The sequence below is a fragment of the Physeter macrocephalus genome, chromosome 11 (assembly GCF_002837175.3).
Source record: "Physeter macrocephalus isolate SW-GA chromosome 11, ASM283717v5, whole genome shotgun sequence".
Classification (NCBI taxonomy): Eukaryota; Metazoa; Chordata; class Mammalia; order Artiodactyla; family Physeteridae; genus Physeter; species Physeter macrocephalus.
Window position 1 is genome coordinate 64,112,367 of NC_041224.1, and position 23,036 is coordinate 64,135,402.

At 42.1% G+C, this 23,036-nt stretch overlaps 2 protein-coding genes and 1 pseudogene across 5 annotated transcripts in view; 1 reads left to right on the top strand and 2 right to left on the bottom strand.

Moving 5' to 3' along the window:
- The window catches only part of HEXA (hexosaminidase subunit alpha), a 39,766-nt gene extending 37,448 nt beyond the window's left edge, over window positions 1–2,318 (bottom strand). Inside the window, exon 1 of the mRNA XM_024128888.3 lies at window positions 2,022–2,318. Coding sequence (XP_023984656.1) covers window positions 2,022–2,274 — 253 coding nt within the window. The 5' untranslated portion in view covers window positions 2,275–2,318. The remainder of the gene's footprint in view (window positions 1–2,021) is intronic.
- Window positions 2,319–2,367: 49 nt separating this feature from the next.
- On the top strand, window positions 2,368–22,789 carry TMEM202 (transmembrane protein 202). Of its 4 annotated transcripts, XM_007120747.3 has the most exons (5): window positions 15,107–15,187; window positions 15,436–15,691; window positions 21,208–21,357; window positions 21,691–21,822; window positions 22,448–22,789. In XM_007120747.3, the coding sequence occupies exons 1-5, from the start codon at window positions 15,107–15,109 to the stop codon at window positions 22,642–22,644; spliced, it is 816 nt and encodes a 271-aa protein (XP_007120809.1). In that variant the 3' UTR covers window positions 22,645–22,789. The 4 variants fall into 4 exon arrangements, 1 of the variants encoding a protein (XP_007120809.1); XR_002892512.3 differs by lacking the exons at window positions 15,107–15,187; window positions 15,436–15,691; window positions 21,691–21,822 and adding exons at window positions 2,368–2,676; window positions 4,802–4,872 and having other exon boundaries at window positions 21,208–21,332; window positions 22,448–22,493; XR_003681654.2 differs by lacking the exons at window positions 15,107–15,187; window positions 15,436–15,691; window positions 22,448–22,789 and adding exons at window positions 2,369–2,676; window positions 4,802–4,872 and having other exon boundaries at window positions 21,208–21,332; window positions 21,691–21,777.
- LOC112066269 (NADH dehydrogenase (ubiquinone) complex I, assembly factor 6-like) lies at window positions 11,666–12,556 on the bottom strand (annotated as a pseudogene).
- Window positions 22,790–23,036: the final 247 nt, after the last annotated feature.

The window sequence follows — 23,036 nt, forward strand, 5'->3', positions numbered from 1 at the left end:
GGGCCTCTCACTGTTGTGGCCTCCCCCGTTGCAGAGCACAGGCTCCGGACGCGCAGGCTCAGTGGCCATGGCTCACGGGCCCAGCTGCTCCGCGGCATGTGGGATCTTCCCGGACTGGGGCACGAACCCGTGTCCCCTGCATCGGCAGGCGGATTCTCAACCACTGCGCCACCAGGGAAGCCCTGTTAAGCATTTTAAACACACTGTATCCTTTTGCTTCATATTCCCCAGTTGGACTGCAAAGCTTGGGACTGGGTCATATATTTTTCCTGTAACCACTGAGTGCCCAGCACTGGAATACGCACATACGAAACCACCAATTAGGTGACAGATTTAAGTCAGTCCCTAACTTTTCTATACCAAAATAAACATATTCTGAGTGCCAGTTTTATGTGAAGCATTCTATTACTTGTCATGAAGGATTCAGAGAAGTATGTGATCGACCATGGACACAAGAGCATACCTTTTATCCTCCTTGGCCTAATGCATCTTACCAGTGAAGAACTACCTTTGATGCTATTTCTTTCCCTAAATCATCTGTCACACTCTAAGTGCCATTTTTTTTGATTAAATACTTTTAATTCTACATATCAAACGACAACACTTTTTAAACGTCTTTTTAAAAATTAATTAATTAATTATATATATATATTTTTTGGCTCCATTGGGTCTTCATTGCTGCATGCGGCCTTTCTCTAGCTGTGGTGAGCATGGGCTAATCTTCGTAGTGATGTGCGGGCTTCTCGTTGCGGTGGATTCTCTTGTTGCGGAGCACAGGCTCTAGGCGCGCGGGCTCAGTAGTTGTGGCTCGCGGACTCTGAAGCACAGGCTCAGTAGTTGTGACACAAGGGCTTAGTTGCTCCACGGCATGTGGGATCTTCCCGGACCAGGGCTCGAACCCATATCCCCTGCATTGGCAGGTGGATTCTTAACCGCTGCACCACCAGGGAAGTCCCTCATATGACAACTTTTGAAAGTAATTTAAGCATACTTGAAACGCCAGAAAAAAAATGACACTACCATATGGCTCAACCATAAATATGGCTTCCCTCCATAAACACCTATACCTCATAACCAGAGAACTAGATTCCAGGAGAGCTTCTAGAAAATTCTAAATTTTAAGCCCATAAAGTAGAATTTTCTTTCTTTGCATTGCTGACTCTATTCATGACTCTATTCTTCTATTTGCTGTGAAATAATCATCCTCAAACACAATTTTCAGCAGCTGCCTTAAAGAAAACTGCCAGCCCATGCTATTTCAGATCCAAAGCACTCCCGACTCTTCAATCCCACACTCTCCCCAACCTCAACCCTCCCCAGCCACCCCACTCTCATTGCACACACCAGCCAAGCACTTTGAGCTCAATCATAACCCTTTGTGCCTCTGCCTAAGCCTGCCTTCCTTCCTCAAATACCGTCCTTTCCGTCCTGGCCAATTTCTGTACATCCACCACCTCACTTTAAGTGGCTGCTCAAAACACATTTCCTTATGCAAGTGTTCTATGATTTTTCTCACAGTTTAAACATTTACCTAATATGTTATGTGTCAGATACTTTTATGTAATTTTGCATATCTCTCTTGTCTTGTCTTACCAATTTTGAGTGTCAGCTCTGGTCTCCTCTCCCCAGCTCTGGTCACAGCCTCACTAGGACCCTGGACACTTGACCACGGTCAGATGTCTACTGGCACTGTATTTTCAGTAATTTGCTATCCTGAATGAACTGTAGTCCTAAAGCAGACATTTTTGGTGAAATACATAGCCCGAGGGCAGGATTCCGCATAAGCCCTGGCCGCAGAAGTCAGCTCGATGAAGAAGTGAATGGAGGTGGGGGACTAATCCTTGGGGAGGCTAAGAGGACAGCTGGAGAAAAAGGGCAGGTGTAAGAAGAGGCTAGAGTACTGGGATAGACTAGAGGGTTGGTCAAAAGCCAAAGGAAGGGCGTTTCAGGAGGTTTGGGGGAGTTGTCCCAAGGCAGGCCCTCTCGGAGCCCGGGAACGAGACAGGGCAGGTCCGACTCACCCATGGGTTGGGGAAAGTGGAAGGACACGGAACCGAAGAGCAGTTCACGGTAGCGCTGGAAGGCCTCGTCGAGGACGGAGCAGCCCACCTGCGCGGCCGAACTGACGTGGTACTGGAATTGGAAGCTGTACGGGAAGATGGTGTAGCGCCGCTCGGAGGTTTGGATGTACTGGGGCCATGGCCACAGGGCCGTCGCCCGCCCAGCGAACGCTGCCGCCAGCAGCAGCGAAAACCAGAGCGTGGAACCTGCCATGGCCCGCCGGTCTCCTCTCTCCCAGCGGGCCGGGCCACGTGACACCCTGGTCAGGTGAGCCGCCCCCGCGTGACAACCGGCGCGTCACGTGACCGGAGGCAGCGCTTCATCAGCGACCCTGGAGTACCGATTCCCTGTCCCTCCAGTCCCGGCGTGAGCCCGGAGCTCCTGTGGCGTGCAGTGGATGGTGCGGGGCATCGGCGATGGTTCAGGTGCAGGCGGCTCACGGGCCTGGTGGAGCAGTAGCTAAATGCACCACCGCAGGTGCCAGGCCTGCGATCACAGAACTATAAGCGCACCAGACGGTAGAAGCCCCACGTGGGGAGGCCGAGTGGGCGAGCGAGAAAGGAAAGTTTCCCGAATCGTGAACACGGAATAAGAGATCGCAATGCCTGCTGGGAGGTAAAGACGTCCCAGGCCCAGGGAACTTAAGAAACAAAAAAATGGAGGCTTAAAAGCACAGTTCCTTTTGATGCTGTGGGTCGGAAAGGGGTTGGAATTAGGTAGTAAGAATGGCTCAGCTAGAGAGGGCATCCTAAGATCACAAAAATGGGATCTACTTAGGACTGGGGAAAAAATGTGTACTTTCACAGCAAGCTTGAGGCGTCCCATTTCCAGCCTCTGGTGAAGGCTCTTCCTTTAATGGTTGATAATCTCCTAGTAACCGCCCCCAAATCCTCTCCTCGTAGACAAAACTTCGCGAACAGGTAGGTCCTGTACTTACTGCAAGCAGTAAGACATTGCTTGAACTTTGGGTGCAAGCTGGAGAATACCCAGAGATAAGACAGGTCTTACACCCAGAGAGAAGTTCCGCAGGGGTTTACATAGGAAGTCCGAGAGTCAGGACTTAATTTTGTGGGCAATTGAAAATCAGTCCAAAGATTTGCATTTTAGAAATCTCATGTTGACTAGTTGGATGGATAAGAAACCAGTTAGGGAGGGCTTTTTTTTTTTTAATTGGAGGTGGAAGATAATAAGACCTTGAACTATAGCAGTGGGAAAGGAAAAGAGCTGTAGATCCAGGAAATAGTGGATCTGCTCAGAAGCACAGGGGCTAGCTAATACACGAGAGGCTTGAGGGCTGATCAGTGAGAACACAGTTACTTACTGAGTCAGGGACCCTGTCTTCCTTGCTCACCACTATGTTATCAGAGCACAGTACCAGGAGAGAGAAGTAATTTACATAGAAGAGTCACAAAATGAAGGAACTGGACCCAAATAAGGAGACTGTAAAAATTACTAATGAAAATACTTAGGGATTATTGTTGAGAGAATATTCCAAACATATTATTCCAGTTATCCTCTCTCTGACAGTATATCAGACAATCAGAAAAGTAATGAACAGCCATTAAAAGTTAAAAAAAAATCATCATAATACAAGTAAATGTTCAGAGCCTAGCATAGAAATAGTAGCAAAAATTAAAATTAACAGTTATTTAACATTATAAACTCTTTAGATTTGTATATACACAACATTGCCATCAATTTTGACAGTAGATGAATAACAAAAATAATGACACAGATAATATATAGTATATAATATCTGGTTGTTTTCTCTATTCTGTTTACTAAAGACAACTTGTTAAATGAATAAAACATGATTTAATTTCCATATCTATAGTATCTAATAAAATTACATATCAGAAAAAGAATTCACTGTCAGACAATGTGTCCAGATTTTTGGTTCATACAGTAGAGTCATCAGTGTAGAAGGAGAGAGGAGGGAATGACTAATTTTGCCTGGGGAAGTCTTTCAAAGAGGAAGTGGCTTGAGCTGGCTTCCAGAACATGAGTTGGCAGGGAAGGGGAGCATGGGCAAAGCATAGAGGTGTGGAAGAAGATGGCATATTGAGCATAGGGTTTTTGGGGATAGCAAGGCGAAAATGTGCCATGATTATCTCACTTCTACCATATTCCCTTCTCCTTGGAATGCCTTTCTCACCTCCCACTCCCACCACTTACTTGAAGGTCTAAAGTTATATTTTACCACCCTGTAAATCTCTGACTTCTCACACCTGGGTAAGATCCCATAGCCCTCTGAGCTTATCTCCATCAGAGCACTTACCTCAATATTGTAATTGCCTGTCCATTTGTCTGTATCCCTTAAGTAAAAGTTCCTTAAGGGCAGGTTCTGTGTTCACTGTTGTATTCCTAGCCCTGGGCACAGTGTCTGGCACATAGTAGATTCTTAATAAAGACTTGTTAAATAAGTGAAAGGCCAGGAATATCTTTTCTCCTATTTAGCATCTACTTATCCTTCAGGTCTTAGCCTAGATCAAACCAACAAGTATGTTGTGAATGGAGTACCATTGCGCTGAGACAGTGACCACCCCCTCCCCTCAATCCTTGGGGTGGCCAGGCAGAGCCTGGGGTAGCTAGACATCCTGGTCAGTCATCTCCAGCCAAGAACAATCACCTGTGTGTGCTCTGATGTGAGAAACTTTGGGAAGCACTTAGACATCTCCTCTAGGATGTTTCTTTATGGCACCCTCATTGCAGCCTCTTTACTTGTCCATGTTCTCCACAGACGACATGATGAATGAGTGGTATCCTTTCCACAGTTGTATCCTTACTGCCTGAGCCAGGAATCTGCACATAGTAAGTGTTCAGCAAGTATTTGTTGAATGAATGATGAAGCATTTGTATTAAATTTTGAAAGACAGAATTTCATTGTGTAGAGGAAAGAGCAATCCATGGAGAAGGACTGCAGTCTAGAAAGAAAACTCCATGTAACTTGTTCACTTTAGGATCCCCAGGTTCTGGAACAGCGCCTGGCACATCATAGTCATTTAATGGATATTTTTGAATGAATAGAATGAAATGGCAAACGAACCTAGGCAGAGATCTCTGAAGAATCTGGTGTGATACCAGGGATGTGAGCAATTCTGTTTTACTAGAACCAATAATGCATAAAGAGAAATACGGATAAAAATAGTTTTAGAAAAAGTAAGTTGAAGCTGGGTAATGAAGTAAGGAAAAGAGGAAATTATTGATCAAGGTACTGTGTACTAGATACATGTTATCTTCTTTATCTCTCACAACAACTGTGTGAAATTGAGTATCATCTACATTTTACAGATGAGGAAGCAGGCTCTGACAATTAAAATAACTTGACCAAGGCCCCATAGATAGTTGTCAGAACTAGTATTTGGACCCAGGCCTTCCATGCCAAAATCGATTGCTTTTACATCTATCATACTTCCTTGAAAGCTAGGCTGAAGATTGTATTGGGATTTTACTCTTGAGTCTATGGGAAGCTAGCGAAATTTCTTTAGCTGAAGAGTGACAATACCAGAGCTGAAATTTGCTAAGATTAATCCGTTAATGTATATAGGAGGAATCAAATGGGGAAAGCCGTGTGCAGGTAGATTGGGGCTGAGGCTGAGGTTGAGGTTGAAGCTGAGGCTGTTGCCTCAGAGCTCTCTAAAACAACCTGACCATTCTCACATGCTATGGGGCTCAGGAAATGCAGACCCCAATTCACCTGAGATCGATGGCTTCATTTTTCCTCTTCCACATTGGCTAGCCAGACAAGTGAGACTTAAGCTTTGTTTAATTTGCCAAAGTTTACAGAAGTGGAGATGGCCAAAATTATCTGTGCTCCCTGACTCTATTTAAACCCATCCCAGTTCACATGGAGGCATCCCTACCTCTGCTGTACCCTGTTACCTCCAGCTCCTCCCATTGCTGTTTCCAGAATTACAGAATGCTACCCAATTTACTAACTAAACATGTACCCAATTTACTAACTAAACATTTACTACTAAACATTTACAGCATTCCTTGGGGATACTAAAAATATTTCTGTGTCCAGTTTGTCTTTTTTTTTAGCCTTATCCCCTCTTCTCTCCTATTTAGTCATATAACTATTCTAGTTACCTCTTCAGGCTTACTCCCTAATTCTTTTTTTTTTGGTTGTGTCAGGTCTTAGTTGCAGAAGGCAGGCTCCTTAGTTGTGGCTCGCGGTCTCCTTTGTTGCAGCATATGGGCTCCTTAGTTGCAGCAGGTGGGCTCCTTAGTTGCAGCTTGTGGACTCCTTAGTTGTGGCATGCGAACTCTTAGTTGCGGCATGCATGTAGGATCTAGTTCCCTGACTAGGGATCGAATCCAGGCCCCCTCCTTTGGGAGCGTGGAGTCTTAACCACTGCACCACCAGGGAAGTCCCTCCCTAACTAATTCTTAACAACTTTCCCTAACTCTAGACATACATTTCTTGCAATAACTGGCCTTGTCCTATATCTATCCAATCCTAGCCTACATAATAGACTTTTAAAAAAAATTGCCTGGGTATTTACACAGGTGGTTTTCTATGGTCAGAAAATTAGAAAAACTAAAGCCCTGAGGGAACTTTCAGTAGATCTGATGGGACTTCCCTGGTGGTCCAGTGGTTAAGACTCCGTGCTTCCAATGCAGGGGGCTCAGGTTCAATCCTTGGTCAGGGAACTAAGATCCTGCATGCCACGCAGCATGGCCAAAAAATTTAAAAAAAACAAAACAGATCTGAGCAAAAGGAGCGATAGTGGCAAAGAGGGATATGGATCAAATGCAGTAATGTTTCAGATACAAAAATGACAGAGCTCAGCAACTAACTGGGTGAAGTAGGGATGGGGACAAGGGAAAGAGGAGAGAAAAGGTGTACCAGTCTGGTTTCCCGAGGGAATCATGGTGCCATTAACTGAATACAAAAGGAAGAGCCAGTTTTGGAAAAAAGATAATGAGCTCTGAGACATGCTGCTTTGGAGGAGACGGAAGGACAGCAGAGTTGGAATGTCCAGCAGGACCAAGGAAATACAGGCTGGGAGCTCAAAAGAGAGCTCTGGCATCATCTGCTCAAAGATGACAGTTGAGATCATATGAAATAGTCAAGGGAAAAAGGAAGGAAGGCTAAAAATTAGGGGGAAAGAGGACTCTGGTGAGAGAGAAGTTTGTGAGGGACAAAAGGAGCACAGAGGAGGGATGGCAGCTAGTAGAGTAGGCTGAGCTCAGAGATGTAGATGAGGATAAAGGGCTTACTAGATAATTTGACTTGCCTCTTATCTTTAAATACAGATCTGTCATAAGAAGCCCTCACACTGTCACAATATGTTGATTTTATCTCCATGACATGCCTTTTGCTTGCAAGGAATAGGGACTCATATTATTTCAGGGAAAAGGAGGTCTACTGAAGTGATATACGTAACAACCCAAAAAAGCTGAAAACCAAACTTCAGAAAGAGCAGAAATCAAGGGCCTGACTACTCTCTCATGACTTTTCTGTTCCTCTCTGAATATCTGCTCCTCTGGTCAGTTTTCCTCTTTGCTTGTCAGTTACTTGAACTTCCTTATAATCTCTATTCCCTCATGACTTGGCATTCATTGCACAAGACCCAAAATTTTCCATGACTTTCCAGCCCCAGGGTCTTCTTATTCTCCTATCTATGCCTCTGGAGACCCCACTATATTCCAAAACTCTGTGCAAATCAAGATTCTATTATTTTTGGCCGCGCCGTGAGGCATACGGGTTCTTAGTTCCCCGACCAGTGATCAAACCCGGGAACCTGGGGCCCCGGCAGTGAGAGAGCTGAATCCTAACCAATGGACCACCAGGGAATTCCCAAATCAAGATTCTCTTGATCTCCCCAGAAGAACAGAAGGACATTTAGGTTGCTTCCAAGTTTTCTCAGTTATAAACAATGTTACAGTGACGATTGTAGAGGGTACTGGTTGCCATGCCAACATCTGTTTTCATCCTTTCTCACCAAGAATACTTGGCTTTTCATTTGGAAATTTCATCCGTCAGTTTGGTAGCTTGGATGAGACTGAGATAGCCCCAGACCCTCCCTGGTTTAAGCCACGTAATCAGGGCTACTTTCCCCACCCCCTCACTATAAACACCTGGAAACATGGGATAAGATTTTGCATTCCCACCAATAATGTGTAAAAATGCCCATTTCATTACTCTCTTCCAACATTAGTATTTATCTTTTCATTGCTACTGTTGATGACTTGAAATTAATTTTTTAGAAGATGTATCTAATAAAATTGACAGATAAGCTCTAGCAAGATAGAAACAGGATACATGACTTCCACATCATTACAGAAAAAGAAGCTGGATCATTCTGGAAAAATAAGAGGGACAGGAGGAAGTAACATGAATATATAATTAACCAAAAATATAAAGAATAAGAGGGTAGAAATAAGCCCAATGTATCTAAACTATCACCCTATGTGTAAATAGGTTAGATCCCACCATTAAAAGATGAAGACTCTCAAATTGAGCAAAGAACAGTCTAAATATTGTTGATAAGAGACATTTTAAATGAAACCAAAATGATGACACTAAAAGAATGGTCAGAGATGTACCAGAAAAATGCAAACAAAAAGAGAGCAAGGAAGGCATTTATTAACGTGAAAAAACCCAAGACACACAGAAGTTAAATGGAACAAAGAAGAATATTTTTAATGATAAAAGGTACAATTCACAAAGAAGATAGACATCATAAACCATTAGACACCTAACAAATATATATAAAGCAAAAACCAGAAGAAATATAAGGGAAAAGAAAAAATTATAATCATAGTGAGACATTTAACATTTCTCTGAGAATATTTTATCAAGTGCAGAGAAAATAAGAATAGGAACATTTTGAATGATATCATTAATAACTTAATTATAATAGGTTTAGAATCTTATATCCCTCACAAATACATTTAAAATTTTGTGTCTCATACGTTGTTATTAAATGTTCACAGGACATTTAGAAAAACTGGCAAAAAGGTAAACATTACTTTTTTGAATTCTTATAGGACATGTTCTTTGACCATAATATATCAAAATTAAGGGGGAGAAAAAAATCTAAACATGTAAATATACTTTTAAAATTCTATATAATCCTTGGGCCAACTATAAAAACAAATACTCCTAGAAGTATATCAGAAGAATAATATATCCTGTCCAAACATATTTTATTACAGGAATGCAAAACTAGTTAAGCAATATAAAATGTATTAAGGCAATGTTTATGTTAAATAGATTAAAAAAGAAAGACCATATTCTAGAGGTTCAGAAGGAATTTGATACAGCTATTCTAAATTAGAAATCTTGATGAAATAGAAATAGAATGAAACTTTTTTCTTTTTTAACATGAAAATGAATGTACATATGAAACGAAAAGCAATAGAGTTCATTCCACTAAAGTCAGGAGTAAGATAAGGATGCCCACTATCCTTAATAAAACTGTCCAATCAGTGCAATAAGACACATTTTGTAAAGGAAAAGACAGAATTATCATTATTTGCAGATGATATGATGTTTACTTAGAAAATTCAAGAGAATTATCCAAAGAAACTATTAGAATGAAAATAATTCAGTCAAGTGTCCTGATAAAAGATAAATACATAGAAAAAGATAGCTTATTTTTATGTTAGCAATAACAAATTAGGAAATAAAATGGAAATTTTTGATTCACAAAAGCAAGTGGCTTGGGCTTCCCTGGTGGCGCAGTGGTTAAGAATCCGCCTGCCAATGCAGGGGACATGGTTTTGAGCCCTGGTCCGGGAAGATCCCACATGCTGCGGAGCAACTGAGCCCGTGCGCCACAACTACTGAGCCTACACTCTAGAGCCTGCGAGCCACGACTACGACTAGAGACTGTGCTCCGCAGCAAGAGAAGCCACCGCAATGAGAAGCCCACGCACCGCAACGAAGAGTAGCCCCTGTTCACCGCAACTAGAGAGAGCCTGTGCACAGCAACGAAGACCTAACACAGCCAAAAAATAAATAAATAAATTTATTTAAAAAGAAACAAACAAGTGGGTTAATGTATGTAAAGCACCTAGCACAGTTCCTAGTAGATAAGGTTATATAAATAAGCTATAACAATAAAATATTAATTTTATAGATTCCTAGAGGTGAAATTACCAAGACAAAAGATACATTTTTAAGATTCTTGATTTAAAAAAAAGATTCTTGATATATGTATCTAATTTTTTTAACTCTTTATTAAAGTATAGCATAAATATAGAACTCTGGTAATCAGTGCCCAGATCAAGAAATAGAACATCTCCAGCACCCCGAAAGTCCCTTGCATGTCCCCTCCTAGTCCTTAGTCATTTTCCTCCCAAGGGTATTTCTGACTTCTGACAACACTGATTAGTTTTGCCAGTTTTGCCCTTCATTTGAGTGGAATCATACATATGTACTCTTTTGTGTCTGGCTTCTTTTGCTCAGCATTACATTTATGAGATTTATCCATATTTCATGTGCTTGTAGATTACTCATATTGCTGTATAGTATTTCCTTGTATGAATTTACCACAATTTTCCATTCTTCTGCTGCTGGGCAACTGGGTAGTTCCCAGTTTGGGGCTATTATAAAAAGTGTTGCTGGGAGCACTATACATGTCTTTTGGTGGACATAAGGACACTTTCCTTTTGCATACCTACGTACATTGAAAAGGGCATGTGTTTATTCAACTCCAGCAGATACTGCCAAGTAGTTTTTCAATGTGATTCTACCAATTTACACTACCAAAAGAAGCGTATGAGAGTTCCAGTTGCTCCACATACTTGCCAATACTTTTTCATTTGAGCCATTCTGATGGAAATGTAGTGATATTGCATTATGGTTTTAACTTGCATTTCCCTGATGACTAATGAAATTGAGCACCTTTTTATATGTTTATTGCCCATTTTGATGTCTTGCAAAGCATTAATAAAGGACTTTGCTCATTTTCCTAGTAGGTTGTTTTCTTTCCTATTGATTTGTAAGAGTTCTTAATATATTCTCGCTACAAGCCCTTTGTTAGATATAAACGTTGCAATATCTTACCCCACTCTGTGGATTGTCTTTTTACTCTCTCAATGGTATCTTCTGGTGAACAGAAGTTCTTAATTTCAGCATAATTCAACTTATCAAAATTTTCCTTTGTGGTTAATGCTTTTTCATGTCCTGTTTAAATAAGGCTTTGATGGCTAGCCTTCCTTCCTTCCTTCCTTGGCTGTGTTGGGTCTTAGTTGCGGCATGTGGACTCTTCGTTGCAGCTCATGGGCTTCTCTCTAGTTGTTGCATGCGGGTTTTCTCTCTCTGGTTATGGTGCGCAGGCTCCAGAGTACGTGGGCTCTGCAGTTTGTGGCACGTGGGCTCTCTCGTTGAGGCATCGGGGCTCAGTAGTTGTGGCGCGCAGGCTTAGTTGCCCTGCAGCATGGGGGATCTTAGTTCCCCGACCAGGGATCTAACCTGCGTCCCCTGCATTGGAAGGCGGATTCTTTACCACTGGACTGCCAGGGAAGTCCCTTGTGTCCTGTTTAAAAAAAGAAAAAATCTTGGTCTACTTCAAGGTCACAAAGATGTTAGTTACATTACATTTTTTCTAACCAAAATTGCTTTTTTTTTTAGTACCATAAAATTATTTTAATATCTTTTTCTCTATGACTGAGTATACAAAGATAATGGAAGTAATGTATTTTTCTGCTATCAAGATGGGTAGAATATATCAAAATCCACCTATTGAATTTTCTTTAAATAGTCCTCCAAAGCATCCTGAAGAAAGGCAGGAAGTTTTCACTTTCACTTTGTGGAAGGACCTAGCATGCTTTAAGTACAAATATGCCTGGCTAGTAATGACGTATATTATGTCTCTCACATTTTTATCATTGGCTCTTCTGTAGAAAACCCTCTTGTGAAACACCATATGCTGTATTTGTCAAACCCACAAATATCTGAGGGAAGGAACACTGTTCTTCAGCCACTATGATAGGACATTGCTCTTACGTATATGACAGTTCCTTGTGCTTTTCCAGTGTGATTTGTGGCATGATCTGCACCAAGATCCTTTATACCCAGTACTTCTAGTCTTAAATAAGGAAGAGAGCTCTGTGTGTTTTCTGCATAACTGTATAGTTTCTGTGTATTATGATATGCTGTGTCATCCAAACTTTTTTCTCCTTCATCAATGATTTTTAGAAGCCATTTTTTGGTCAGATTATGTCTTTTGACAGCAGCTTCCCATCACTTTTTCTTCTCAGTCCCTCATGTGGGGGCCTGGCTTTCCATCTTGCTGGGGCTCTGTGAAGTCAATCTGGGGCCCAGAAACAGGGCCTGCTCTGCTGGTGTGCAGACCTGCTGAAGTTCAATAGCCACAGGCTGATGGGGCGGATTATCACAGTATATATAGTCCACAGTTTTTTTTTCAAAACTGCATTCACATCAGTCCAATTGTTTTCTCAGAGGCCGAGTCTTTAATCAGCCTGAGCCATTTCCACATCGAAGGCCCTCAATGCAAGAGCAGAGCTTTGGGATTCTGCAGGGAGCAGCAGGGAACATAAATAGCCATCATGATATTGTTTCTGCAGCAGCTCCACATAGTATCATTCTGTGCTTAAAGCACTCGGTCCACTGTCCATGACCATGCTTCCCCTGGGGCACCACCGGCCTGGAAGCGGAGGTGGTGGCACAGACTGGGGACCCCAAATTGCTTTTTAAAGTAGGTGAATCACAATATACACAGCCATAAGATGTGAATAAATGCTTGTTTTGTCATATGCATCCCAGGCCCTAGCAAGTTCCAAGCTGGCCTGAACATCTGCCTTTTTGGTAGTGCTGAAATAGGCATGGGTGTTGAATGGTGCCTGACCTATTCCTTTAATAGCTAGAGGGTTGCATCATTTGCCAAGTCAGACACTGTTCACAAAATGACCTCCTTACATCAGTATCATCTCTTTGGTAATGTGCTTGTTTAGTGCTGCTACTAGAGGGGTGAGGGGTGATGCATCCTTTCCATTAACACAAGTATTTCATCTGTCTCACGGTGGCCTGTGCCAAGGCCATGCTCGAGCAATTTTGGAAAGACAGTTAAAACATAATAATAATAGATAGTATTTAGCAAGCACGTATTAATTGCTCACCATTGATAGTATATTTATCAATAATATCAATATCCATCAATAATAATATTTATTGTGCAGTTATGAAGGCACTGTGCTAAGAGCATTATGTGTGTTATCTCATTTCATCTTCACATTAATTCTATGAGACAGGGATGATTATTATCCCAGTTTTAGAAGTGCGGGAACTGAAGTTCAGTGAGGTTAAGGAAATTTCCCAAAGGAACTTGGCCAGTAAGTGTCGGAACTAAGTAAGTGCTCAACCAGGATGGAAACACAGGCCTGTCTATTCACAGCCTATGTTAGCTCTCTAGCCATACATGTGTATCTAACAGACATGCTGTACAAGTCAGTTTGATGCAGCTGCAAAAGTCTTTCTTATAATCATGCCAGTAGGACTAGAGTATCCCAGCAATTAAAACTTCACAATATAATTGCATAGCATGGCATAAAAGACTCTTTGTGATCTAGCCCTTACCTCTATATGCAACCCTCAACCCTCATCTTTGATTTTGCACCAAGTAGAACCACCCTGCTTCTAGTACCCTGAGAACTTCATGGTGTTCATGGCTTTTTGCCTTGAGACATACTATTCTCTTTGTTTCACATTCCCTTCCACTTGTTTATTTGTCAAATTCCTTTAAAATCCAGCTAAGACATTGTCTTTTCCAGTAAACCTTCCCTAATTTCCCTCTGACAGTGCTAAACGTTCTGTTCTCTGTATCAACCTCTGTATTTAATATAAAAATGCATTGCTCACTCATTCATTCAACATTAAATACTATTCTTTTCAGGCAGTATGCTAAGTACTAGGAGACAGAGATTCAAGTACCACTTTTGCAGAAGGAAGACTATGTTGCTAAAGCATGGACATAACCTAGCTAGTCATTCCCACCAGCTGAAATAAAGAATAGGTTTCAACAAGTTGGGGTGGGTGGGAAGAGCTTATACTGGGAGGAAAGTGTGATGGGACATTCTGATTCAGCCCAAACTTAGGAAAACAAGAGTTGGTAATCCAGCCGGGCATTTGTTTGCATCAAGGTTCATGCTGTGGAACAGGATGACATCTGTTCAGCATCTTGGATTGATTTTGAGCCCTTGTGGGGAAAGGAGTTAGGACCAACTCTGAAAGAGTTGTTTAAGAAGGAGATTTTGAGATACTCTGGGTGTGTGTTTTGCTGCTGTGGAGCCAGGGAAAGGCCAGTCTCTTCACTTCCACACAGAACCCAACTCTGCTGCATTATCTTGAGGGGTAGCTTTCTGCACGTTGGCTGGTAGCCCCCTGGGGTAGGGATACTGGCATTTTTACAGGCCCTGTGTCAGCAGTGGCCTTGGCAGAGGCTGTACCCTTGAATGGCTTCATGGGTAGAGGGCATTGAAGAGGGGGAACCAGAGCAAAAAAGGAAAACAAAGGTGGATGCCAAATGAAGGCCTATGGCTGACAGACTGGTTCTTCCACCTATGAGACACACCTGGGGTCTTCCACTTAAAGTTGGGGCAAGAACATGAATTCTGGGCTGCTGAGATATATCTATATACATAAACATATTTATATTTTTATATCTTGGTAGATTAAGATCATATAATCTTAAATTATAACCACAAACTATTGAGTCCTGGAGACATCAGTTATCCTTTTTTATTTGCTTTTAGGGAACTATGTCTTATTTATCTTTATGTCCCAGGACCTATCACAAAGCCTGACTGACACATAGCAACTGGTGACAAAATATTTGTGGATTTATTTAATAAAGGAGTTAGGAGGAGTCAGAGAAGGAGGGTGAAGAGCATCACACATACATGCACATGCTTAGAACGTGATGATTTCTTCCTGGTCTGACCAGACCCAGAGTATGAAGCAGAAATGGGATCTATGCCACAGTTTCCAACCCCTTTGGATTCTGTCCGCGTGTATGAGGACATGCTGAGACAAGTTCCGTGGCAGTTGGAACGTGAACTGGCTGCCAAGATGGAGAGGAAGGAACAATTAATCTTTACCTTCTACTGTCCCAAGGTTCCCAAAGTCAAGGGGTACCGGAAATACCAAAGGGTGAGGAGGTACCGAATTGTAGTTCAGATGGGAAGAAGAGAACTTGTTTAAAGGCGGGTCTAGACAGTGTCCTAAAGATAGGGAAAAGATGACCCAGAAATGTTTGTTTTTTATAGAAGGGGTAGGGAAAGCTATCCACCAATCGAACCCACATGGGGGTACTTGAGGCAGAAAAGAGCAGGAGACCCTGGGGGTCAAGGGTTATCTTTTTGGGTATGCAATATCTCCCTCATCCCTCATCCTTGTAGCCTACCCTCCCCACCAACCAACATCCGAGTGCCTCGATGCCACCCCAGAGGCTGCAGCAGCAAGTGGATCAGACACACACCTACATCCGAATGTTCTGTGGCAGCCTCTGTGGTTTTAGCCTCCTAATGCTGATCTGCGTGTCCCCACTGAACTGGGTGCAGTTCCTGGTGATCAACAATGGCCTTGAGCTCTACGCAGGACTCTGGATCTCATGCAACCATGAGCTGTGCTGGAGCCACACACCCAAGCCACCCTGTGAGTGCCACTAAATTGAATGCCACAGGCCCCACAGTTCCAGAGTTTTCTGCCACAATGGCCCTTCATCTTTCTTCCTCCAAGATCTCTTGCCCCTCACCTCTCCATGTCTAGGAGGGATCTCAGCCAGATTGTGAACATGGCCGTTCTTCTCTTTGGTGTCCTTGGTGTACCCTTTCTCCCTCCTACCCCAAGTTGTTTCCTCTCCCAAATTATGAGTTGATACTGTCTTTACCCTCTGGGAAGAACTCGTTTGTCATTTATGAGCTGTTCCTGTGATGCAAAGAGATTGTTATTCTAATGTGGTTCACAGAAACAGAAGTGATTGATCATAGCTGGGAGATAGAGCAAAGTGTCTCAACCTCCATCAGATTTAACTTTCAAGGTCAGTTTGTTCTTATGCTAGCAATAGAAGTTAAATGCATGTCAGATATGTAGTATAACAAATGCCAGCTATTTAGAGAATAAATTGTCAAATTTTATGTGAATTTAAGTAAATCTGAAGATGCAACACATAATATTTAAAAATAAATGTCTAGGGCTAGAAGATACCATATGTATGAGGTTTTTCAACCAGAACTAAGACTTAGAGGAAAGCTAAAACTACACTAAAGAGTTTCTCCAACATCTGCAAGAGAAACATTTACACAAAGAACAGGTATTGTGGAAGAAAACATACATGAGTAAAGTGTTTATTTCACTTCTTAGATAAACAGGAGTCCCAGATTTGGGGGGAGGGGGGACCTAGGCCCAACCCTGAAGTGGAGCATCACTTATTTGGCACGGGCTCATGCAGGAGCAGGATCGTAAAGCGAGATCTTCAGAAGAAACTAAAATCAAAGGCAGGCAGAGAATTCAACTGCATCTTCAACTGAAAATAAAAACTAGAGAAAATAATTGCAACAAATATGAAAGATAAAAGTTAATGGCCTTAATATATATATATAAGATATACAAATTATTATTACAAAAAAGACAAATACCCCAATAAATAAATTTTTGTAAACAATTCACAAAACAGAAACTACAGATGTCTAATAAACATGGGGAAAATGACTTTAACCTCAATCAGCCATTAAAGAATGGTAAATCTAATGAACGATGAGATAGGATTTTTCAGCCATGACATTAAGAGAGATTTGTAAGTGGTAATACACAATGCTGCACAGTCCCATATACACTGAGGACACATAAATAGGAACAACCAAAGCAATATGATTATGTGCATCCAGAGATTTACACTCACTAATTCCATTTCTAGAGAAATGGAGTGAGAGATATAGGCATAAAAATTAAGCTGCAATTATATTTATGTAACCCAGGCTAAACCTCAGGCCTTGAGATTATTATTTAAATCTTTAATGAGTCAGAATCTTGAAATGTTGTCACTTAAAGCAGTTTATTTCTTGGAGCCTTGAATTCACCTATGAGGCCAACTGTTAATCGTTTGGAGAATGTCAACTAAGTGAGTCTTTAAGTACACAATTGTAAGTCAAGTATCCACCCTATTTCCAGTATTAACTAGTCCTAATTCTAGGGTCAGTAATCCGTCTGCAATACAGATCTCATAAGGAATTCCCCAAATATAATCAGTATGTCCAGGCCTCATCAGCCTGTAACAATAATATGTTATTATTGCCCAAATAGATTATTGCCCAAGTTCAAGAACTTCAAATTTTACCTATTGGATTGCAAGAATTTAGCCCCCTCTCCCATGGTGTCCCCAGTCATTTCTTTTCTTTTTCTTTTTTTTATAAATTTATTTATTGGCTGCATTGGGTCTTCATTCCTGCGCGGGGGCTTTCTCTATTTTCAGAGCACGGGGGCTACTGTTTGTTGTGGCACGCGGGCTCGGTAGCTGTGGCTCGCAGGCTCTAGAGCACAGGCTCAGTAGTTGTGGCATAAGGGCTTAGTTGCTCCATGGCATGTGGGATCTTCCCGGACCAGGGCTTGAACCCGTGTCCCCTGCATTGGCAGGTGGATCCTTAACCACTGTGCCGCCAGGGAAGCCCCCCAGTCATTTCTGAGACTTTCACTGGGGCTGTCTCAAGTGGGCTCAAGTACATGTGTACGCATGTTCCTCTGTCCTGGACTTACTTCAGGCCATTGTTCCTCTGCCTCTGTCTTCCCCTGGTTCTAGATAACTGATAGCCTCTGTGCCGTAGCTATTGGTAATGGGATGAAGAAAGGATGGGAGTAAAGGACACCATCCTTCACTTTTACTACTAGGTCTCAGCGTGGAACAGACCTTTCTGCTAATTTCCCCCATAGCATAGGTGAGATCAGACCATAATGTAAAAGAATGTGTTGCCACCGAGAGTAACTTGAACTGTCTTTTTTGCAGAGTGTGGGGAAGAAAGCATAGGTCTTTGGTCCAGAGCCAGGACCCCAGGAACCATCACATAATAAACACCCACAAGCTGTGTAGGGATGATTTATTCTGGTATACCAACTGGTTACAAGGGAATCTAAATACTAAGAAGATTTCAAAGCTTCCTCTCCAGGGTTCTGGGTATCCATCCAGGATCCTTTCTATTCTTACTGAGACATACAAGTAAGGCCTTTTATTAATGGGTAAGCTGCTATAAAGACTGCTGTTTAAAAGCTGAAATAGGATTTGCTCTTACAGGAGGTAGAGGCTTGAATTCACCTTTCAGACCTTTGTTTTGTTTTGTTACATGAATTTTAAAAGACTATGAAGTTAGCCAAATGCAGCTGTTTTAGACTCTGAAGGTAAGTGTTTAGTTAGTTTGGTTAGATAATTTTTTGTGTATCATTATGACTGGTAGACTTGGTTCCTTTGAGGTGTTAGACTGTACTATGCTGCAGATATTTAGTTGTTCCTGTGGACTTGTGAGTGATCTTGTTTATGGAGTTTTCAGGAGGTAAGCAGCTAAGACTGAGAAGATTGTAAGAAGAACGTGAAGGTACATTCTTCCCCTCATGGTAGAAGAAAGACTGGACTGTAACATATCTTAGACAGGAGTTGGACTGGATATCTTAGTACTCTTTTGTTTTCTAAATATCAGAACCCATTTGAAATAGCATAAGCTAAAGAGTGAACTTCTTTATAATGATTCAGGAGCATCTCATAGACTTCCAAAGGCAGGAAGTTTTCTGGACCTCAGGGAATTCCAGAAGAGGCTGTGATCTCAGGCAAAGAAAATCAAGCCAGCCAGTCACTCAGTCTCTCCAGAGCTCCTTTGTCACTCAACTTTGTTTATGTTTTACTTTATCTCTACAGCTCAGCTTTTCCTGTTTATTAGTATGAAAGTGCCTGAAAAAGGGGATATACCAGGCTAGCTTTATATCTTCTTGGTTCAAGCAAGCAAAAGAGGAAATTCACATCAATCAGTCCCAAATCCAGATATCCAAGGATCAGAGTTAAATTGGTACCCTTCCTTGGTCCTACTAGCTATAGTCAAGGGAGCTATAGGCAAGGATCCAGGGCTCTAGACAGGGACTGCTAAGGCCCATGGGGGACTGGGGGCTCAATACTGCAAAAGATGCCTATCACACTGGGCTTCATGCAGCTCAGTCTAGGCTGATGGTTCTGACTGGCTAATTCTGAATGACCCAGTTTTCAGAAAACGTGCTGCCCTTGGGTTATCATGTTTTAATGTGGCTAACTTGTTGGGGCCACATAGCACCTGACCTCTGTGGGTAGGAGTGTGGTTTCTCTTAATGAAAATTAAGAGAATTAAGTCATTGATTGTGTTAGCCAGTGATGTGTTCTAGAGAACAAAATAAAACTTAAGAGGCAGTTTGTCAACTGGGATAAGCTTGGTACTCTTCTCTCTGGGTTACTTGGAAGATGGACTTGGATTCTTAGACATAGAAGTGCTTAGAGAACTTTCAGTGGTAGGGATGACCTGGCCCTCGTTACACTGAGACAGGATATAAGCTAGACCAGGAGGCACCCTATAAAGCAGCGGTCCCCAACCTTTTTGACACCAGGGACCGGTTTCGTGGAAGACAGTTTTTCGAGGGGGGGAATGGTTCAGGCGGTAATGTGAGCGATGGGGAGCCGCAGGTGAAGCTTCACTTGCTCGTCTGCTGCTCCCCAACTGCTGTGCGGCCCTGTCCCTAACAGGTGCCCGGGGGTTGGGGACCCCTGCTATAAAGGATATCAAAGATATTGGTGGATCCGTGGTATCTCAGAAAGATACATCTACGTGTAATTGTAAGTTACTCTATTTCTTAAATCTTCTATAAAACATTGCTGGGGAAGTCAAGGGAAGGATCTATTCCATGTTAGGGATATGGTAGCCAAAAGTATGGGTTGGCACGCTCCCTCTTCTCTCTTACCAACTTCCAGTCTGAAGGGGCAGAGCCAAAGAGAGCAGAGCTCTGGAGCCAAGAGATAAGAGAGAGAAGGAGTGTTGTGGCACTAGGGTAAGGGCATTGGAGCAAAAGAACATTAGCAGACCTGTCCTACAAACACATGTGAGATGGGACCTTGAGAGACTCTCAGGAAAAAAAGGAGATATTTGTGGGGTGTTAAATTCCTGCAGTCCAGTAAATTGGGTCTTGAAATCATTACAGTATGGGAGTTCAGGTAAATGTGACTTCATTTTATAGTCACAGGCTGACAGAGACTGTACATGCCAGATACATTTGAAAGAGAAAAAACAAATAGAAACAAACTCCAACAATGATAAAATCATTAAGCAAAGTACGTTGATATGATAGACTATCTTGTAGCCATTAAATATGATGTTTACAGCAGGTGATCTGGGAAAAATCTTACCATATAATCCTCTTAAAACTCACGAAATTCGGGCTTCCCTGGTGGCGCAGTGGTTGAGAGCCCACCTGCCGATGCAGGGGACACAAGTTCGTGCCCCGGTCCAGGAAGATCCCACATGCCGCGGAGCGGCTAGGCCCGTGAGCCATGGCCGCTGAGCCTGCGCGTCCAGAGCCTGTGCTCCGCAACGGGAGAGGACACAGCAGTGAGAGGCCCGCGTACCGCAAAAAAGAAAAAAAAAAGAAAAATCACGAAATTCAGTATTATATCCACTGTGTACAGAGGATAGAAAAATACCAGAAAGAAACCAAATAAAATGCTAACAATGGTTGTCTTTGGGTAGTGGAATTGTGGCTGATATTCTTGCTGCTTCTTGGTACTTTTCTAGTCTCTCCAATGCTTATATTGAACATGTATTACTTTTAGAATTAGAATTAGGAACAAGAAAAAGTTTAAATTTGTGTTGTGATGTTAGAGTCACACCTCTTATAAGCTAGTTTACATCTAAGTTAATGTGTTAATGTACCCAGAACTATTTGTATATTACCTTTAGTTCTACAGTGAAGCTTTTGCCTTCATAGTGAAAAATTCCAAGTATCAATGAAGAGCTGGGAAAGAAGATACTTATTTGTGCCCTGGATGCCACATAGCAAGCTCAGCTTCATCCTCTTTAGTCTTCACTCCCTTCTCTAAGACTCTGTCTGGTTTTCTTAAGGAGAGGTCCCCCACTGGACTAACCAGGCCTTTCCTTTCTCCATCTCTTTGGCAGATTACCTCCAATATTCCAGGGCCTTCTTCCTCATCTCTGTCCTCACCATACTTGTTGCTCTTGGCTGGCTCTTCAGATCTTGCCTCCCTAGAAGAGGAAGAATGACTCCTAACTTGGATCTGAAGGTATCCATGCTCAACTTCATCTCAGGTACAGACCTATATGGCAGGGTAATACTATGGTAAAATTGTTGAGGGAACATAGTTCCTCTGTGTGGGCTTTCATCTTCTTTTTCTTGTCCCTTTTCTCTTCTTCATTATTACATCAAGTTACCAGCTACCTGCCTTGTCTTACTGTGTAAAACATCCATTAGTTAACTTATGCCAGGCCCCTTCTCTCTCCCACCTTGGTCAGTCCTTGGATTCTTATCTTCTTGATCCTTTCTATACAATATGGTGTCTGGAAGTAGAAGAAGAGTTGGGGGTGGCTGTCGAGGCAGATTGAAGACACTGAGGGATATGATGTATTTTCTTCTGGTCCTAGCCTCCTGTTTGCTCCTCTGCCTCATCCTATTTCTGGCACAGATTCACTGGCATTCTAGGGATGCCATGGAGTCAGCTCTCCTATGGACCTATCATATTAATTGGGGGAGTGACTTCTTATACATGTTTGCTGGTGAGTCAGTCCCCTCCCTGCTTTATGCTAGAAGGATGGAAGGGGAAATCACTTCTTGGAAGGGAGGTGGAATCTAAGAGAAATAGAAACACTAACTGTTCCTATTAAGAAAACTTATACATCTAGAAGCAGAGTGGTATGGTAAAGAAAGCACGGATTGGGAATTCCCTGGCGGTCCAGTGGTTAAGACTCTGTGCTTCCACTGCAGGGGGCGCGGGTTGGATCACAGGTTGGGGAACTAAGATCCCGCGTGACGTGGCCAAAAAGCAAAAAAAAAAAAAAAAAAAAAAAAACAAACATGGATTTTGGAGTCTAAACAGCTAGAATGAGTAAACTGTTCTACCACTAACTGAGGCACAGACAGGTTGAGTAACTTGCTTGAGACAACACAGAAAGTAGTGAAACTATGATTTACATCCAGGAGGTTCTAGCTTTGTTCCAACCATGTAAGAAGTACAATAATGAAATAGAAGCACAGAAGGATAAAGGAAGCCTGCTGGGGGAAGGAGGGTTGGCTTCAATGAAAAGAAGCATTTTGAGCTGAGTATTTAAAGAATGAGTTAGAATTTTAAAAGCCAAAAGACCATCTGTCTCTTGAAACTCACCTTGAATTCTCTTCCCCTAGGGATTATCTCCTTCCTCAACCACATAACTTCCAGATCTCCTCCCCTTGATCAAAATGTCACTGCAGTTCCCATAGACAAGTCAAGGCTGGGGATTGGTCCAGTGACTACAGTATCGCCTGCTGAAGATGCTGGGTCAGGGTTTCAGACAGAATCTACAAGTGAGAAAGAGAAAAAACTATCAAGTACAGAACTGTGATGGTGATAGGATAACCCAACTACTTCCTGTCTTAAAACAGGGGAGAAGCTAACTGAGTAGGGAATGATTATACAGATTCGAAGAAACTCTCCGAATATCATGGCCATATTACTGAAGGAGAGAGCATTAAAGCTGATGAAATGTCCTTTGTGTATGTTGCATCCAAAATATGTATGATAGTCATAAAGAAAATAATGAAAACTCACCCGAGAAAAAGTTTCTAAAAGAAAACATCAGTGTTTAGGGTCATGAATGAAAGAAACTAGCAATAGATGCAGTGCGTGGATCAGAGCTCTCTTTGGGCATCAGGGATTTCATAGACCAGAATGGTCAATGTAGAAAAATGTCACCAAATTTTGTTTGAAATCTTCTTTATCGTGTGTGGCTTTGGG